The sequence below is a fragment of the Atta colombica genome, unplaced genomic scaffold, assembly GCF_001594045.1.
Source record: "Atta colombica isolate Treedump-2 unplaced genomic scaffold, Acol1.0 scaffold34, whole genome shotgun sequence".
NCBI lineage: Eukaryota > Metazoa > Arthropoda > Insecta > Hymenoptera > Formicidae > Atta > Atta colombica.
In genome coordinates, this window is record NW_017259448.1 from 435008 (window position 1) to 438370 (window position 3363).

Genomic DNA, 3363 nt, shown 5'->3' on the forward strand with positions numbered 1-3363 from the left:
AAATAATCCCTGTAAAGCAATAAATTGCATCTCTGCATATTTTTTGAGAAAATCGTGATTTAGATCACAACGGATCACTTTCAAACCTGAGGGAATCCCATTATCATATTTCCATTAAAAGCGATCCGTCATCGTGACCTAAAATCACAATTTTTTCGAAAAATACACAGAGGTGCAATTTACACAGAGGTGGAATACACAGAGGTGGAATTATTTTTTGCTCTAGAATAATCTTGCAAAAGCTGGTTAAAATCCGAAAAATACTTATGTGAGTCTCTCCTTGTAAGTTACTTTACGATAAACAATATTTTCGTTTTATATACTTTCCTAACTTATTGTTAGACTATTGGATTATTTGTTTTCTAATTAAGAGATATCTAATTAAGATAAGTTGACTAAACTGGGTTTGTGCGTACCATCATTATATTATTATTACAATAATTTTGCCAAAATACTATAAACTAATTCCGTATCCTTCTAGATACGATATGTAATGCTACACAAGCGGATTTCATCGTTTAACATTAATTGTGTTATATAGTAATTACACGATTAAAGAAGCAATCATAAGTATTTCTAATAATACATACAATTACCATACAAAATGTAATAGTGAAATAGTATGTTTTAAGTTAGAAATAAATTAAATTAAATTTTTTTTAAAATTTATCCAATACGTAATTATTAAAATTCTTTGTAATATGAATTCTGAGCAAACTTTTCAAACTTTAAGCAAGTTTCTGATTTAAAAAGTTTTGTAAATAATTAAAGAGAAATGTCTTTGTAGCTAATAAAATATTTTGTTAAAAATTATAAAGTTGGCAATTAATTTTCTACAATATGATTTCTCGCGTTTAAAAATTTTAAAAATACCTATTTCTTCGATAAAATGAAGAATGAGAATCATTCGATAATTGTTTCATAAATCCTTTGTCTAAGCGTGTCGCAATGGAGCTACCGGAAGTTAATGACGGGGAAGACAATAATCGCAGAGGCATCCATGATTAACACTAGTGGAATTATTATCTACATAATGTATGCCATTTCGATCGCTCAAGTTTCGTCATTGAGAGAGCTTACAAATCGGATTCTACAATCTTACAATTACACAAAACCAAAAATATGCGCACAATGGCAGAAGATTGTATCGAGACTTTCGTCAAATAAATTTGTACTTCGCAGGGAATTTCATAAAAATCTGTAGGTATAAAAAATAATTGCATGTTAAACAGCCACTTGAGTTGTAAGCGTTTTACGCTTACTATTGAAATGACAAAATTATTCACTTGGCGTTATGAAGTCGATTTCAAAGAAGTCGACGAAAAAGACGAAATGAGAACGGTCGCGTAATAATGGCTATTATTTGTGATTGCGCTTCGTTGGGGCAAATTGGATTATTTCCCGCGGTAAGTTTCTATTATATAATCCTGGTCCACATACTCGAAAATATGAGGTGCGTCCATTAGGATTCCGACGGTACCCGCAGTCGTCACTATAAAGAATATATAAAGTTGCAGTCGATCGATCACCATTGCGACGTATTTCCAATCTTCCCTTGTCTGAAAAACAGTATTTAGAAAAACAATTATATATTGCTTTAAAGTGTATTATTTATGCGAAAAGATTGCGAGAGTCTTTTACCTGTATATACAAGTCTTCGTTCCTGAGATGCTCCGCTATGAACTCTACAGCCTCGGTAGCCTTGCTGGCTTCGGGGCTGAGCAACACTGAGTCCGAACTTTCGGATCCTCTTCTATCGCCCATGCCTTCCCCTGCTCCAGCACCGCTAGAACTGCTCGTGGTGTGATGAACCTTACGATTAATTTTGCAATTTGGATGGTGCAGATCGGATAGTTCCATCACCTCCATTTTCGATTTTGCCAGAGAGGCTGGCAGATGCTTCGGCACCTCGGTCGGACTTCCCGAGTATGTGGAAGCTGGCAGTGTTACGTTTGGTATCTCCATCATCCATCTGATGAAATAACACCCGTTTATTCCATGTAATTGTCATTTGATAGAAACAAATTGAAATGACAATGCTTCGGCAGCACAATTTAAATCTATATTATTTATATATATTGGGTATGGGAAAAAGTTTGTGGCGATTTTTTAGTAAAATTAAAGTGTTTTTCTTAGAGTATTTCAATTTATTTAAACCAAATATGCTCCATTATTTTTTATAATATTTTGCCATTTTTGAGACAGAGCCATAATTCCATCGCGATAGAACTTCTGTGATTTCTGATCGAAAAACTGCTTCAAGTGATTTTCACAGGCCTCTTTTGAAGCTAGCTTTACACCATTAAGAGAGTTCTGCAGAGACTAAACAAATGATAGTCTGAGGGTGCTATGTCAGGATTATACGTCCTGTGGATGCATTAAAACTTCCCAGCCAAGCTCTCGCAATTTTGGCCGAGTCATCAAAGATGTGTGTGATCGAGCGTTGTCGTGATGGAAGACGACATCTCTCCTATTGATTCTAGCCACTTCCTCTCAATTGCTTGTTGTAATCTTTGCAGTTGTTCACAGTAGAGTTCGGAATTAATTGTTTGATTAGACGATAACAGCTCACAGTGAATGATTCCCTTTCAGTCTCACCACACACACAACATCATCTTTTTCCTCATCAATCCAGGTTTTGCGATTGCTTGCGTTCTCTCCTTTCTTTATCCATGATTTTCTAATTGAATTGTCGTAGGTGATCCATTTTTCATCATCAGTTATCATTCTCTTCAGAAATGACTCAATTTCATTCCGTTTCAGTAGCGTATCACAAATGTTAATTCGGTCCATCATGTTCCTAACACTCAATTCGTGAGGAACCCAAACATCGAGCTTCTTTTTGTATCCAACTTATGTAAATGATTTAAAACTGTTTTGTGGACGATGCCTAGTTCCCTGGCAATCTCCACAGTGCTCACATGCTTATCATGCTCGACTTTTACCATGATTTCATCGGACTTTTCAGTGATTGGTCGACCAGAGCAAGGTTCATCTTTCACATCGAAATTTCCAGCACGAAAGCGAGCAAACCATTTCCATGCTGCTGATTTTGATAGAGTATCTTCACCGCAAATTTTTTCACAAGCCTGTGCAGCATTCTTGCCTTTATGGTAGTGATACTGCAAAATGTAGCAAATGAAATTTTTTTCCTTATTTATTTCCATTTTCGAAATAAAATAACTTTTGATCCACTTCACTGATTTCAATCTTTTTCGGCTCAAAACAAAGGTTAAAATGTCACTTTTTAAACACACGTCTAGTGTTGCCGATGCGATTAGTAGTTGCCAACTGCTGAGCATTTAATGCCATCTAGTGGGAAAAACGCCACGAACTTTTTCCTATACAATATATATATATATA

General features: G+C 35.2%; 1 protein-coding gene across 2 annotated transcripts in view; it reads right to left on the reverse strand.

The window, feature by feature from the left end:
• Positions 1-1206: 1206 nt before the first annotated feature.
• The window catches only part of LOC108690635 (acetylcholine receptor subunit beta-like 1), a 7052-nt gene continuing 4895 nt past the window's right edge, over positions 1207-3363 (reverse strand). For both annotated transcript variants that reach the window (XM_018198024.1, XM_018198023.1), the window contains exons 6-7: positions 1642-1972; positions 1207-1559 (exon numbers count right to left, since the gene is read on the reverse strand). In XM_018198024.1, the coding sequence (XP_018053513.1) occupies positions 1395-1559; positions 1642-1972 (496 nt within the window). In that variant the 3' untranslated portion in view covers positions 1207-1394. The remainder of the gene's footprint in view (positions 1560-1641; positions 1973-3363) is intronic.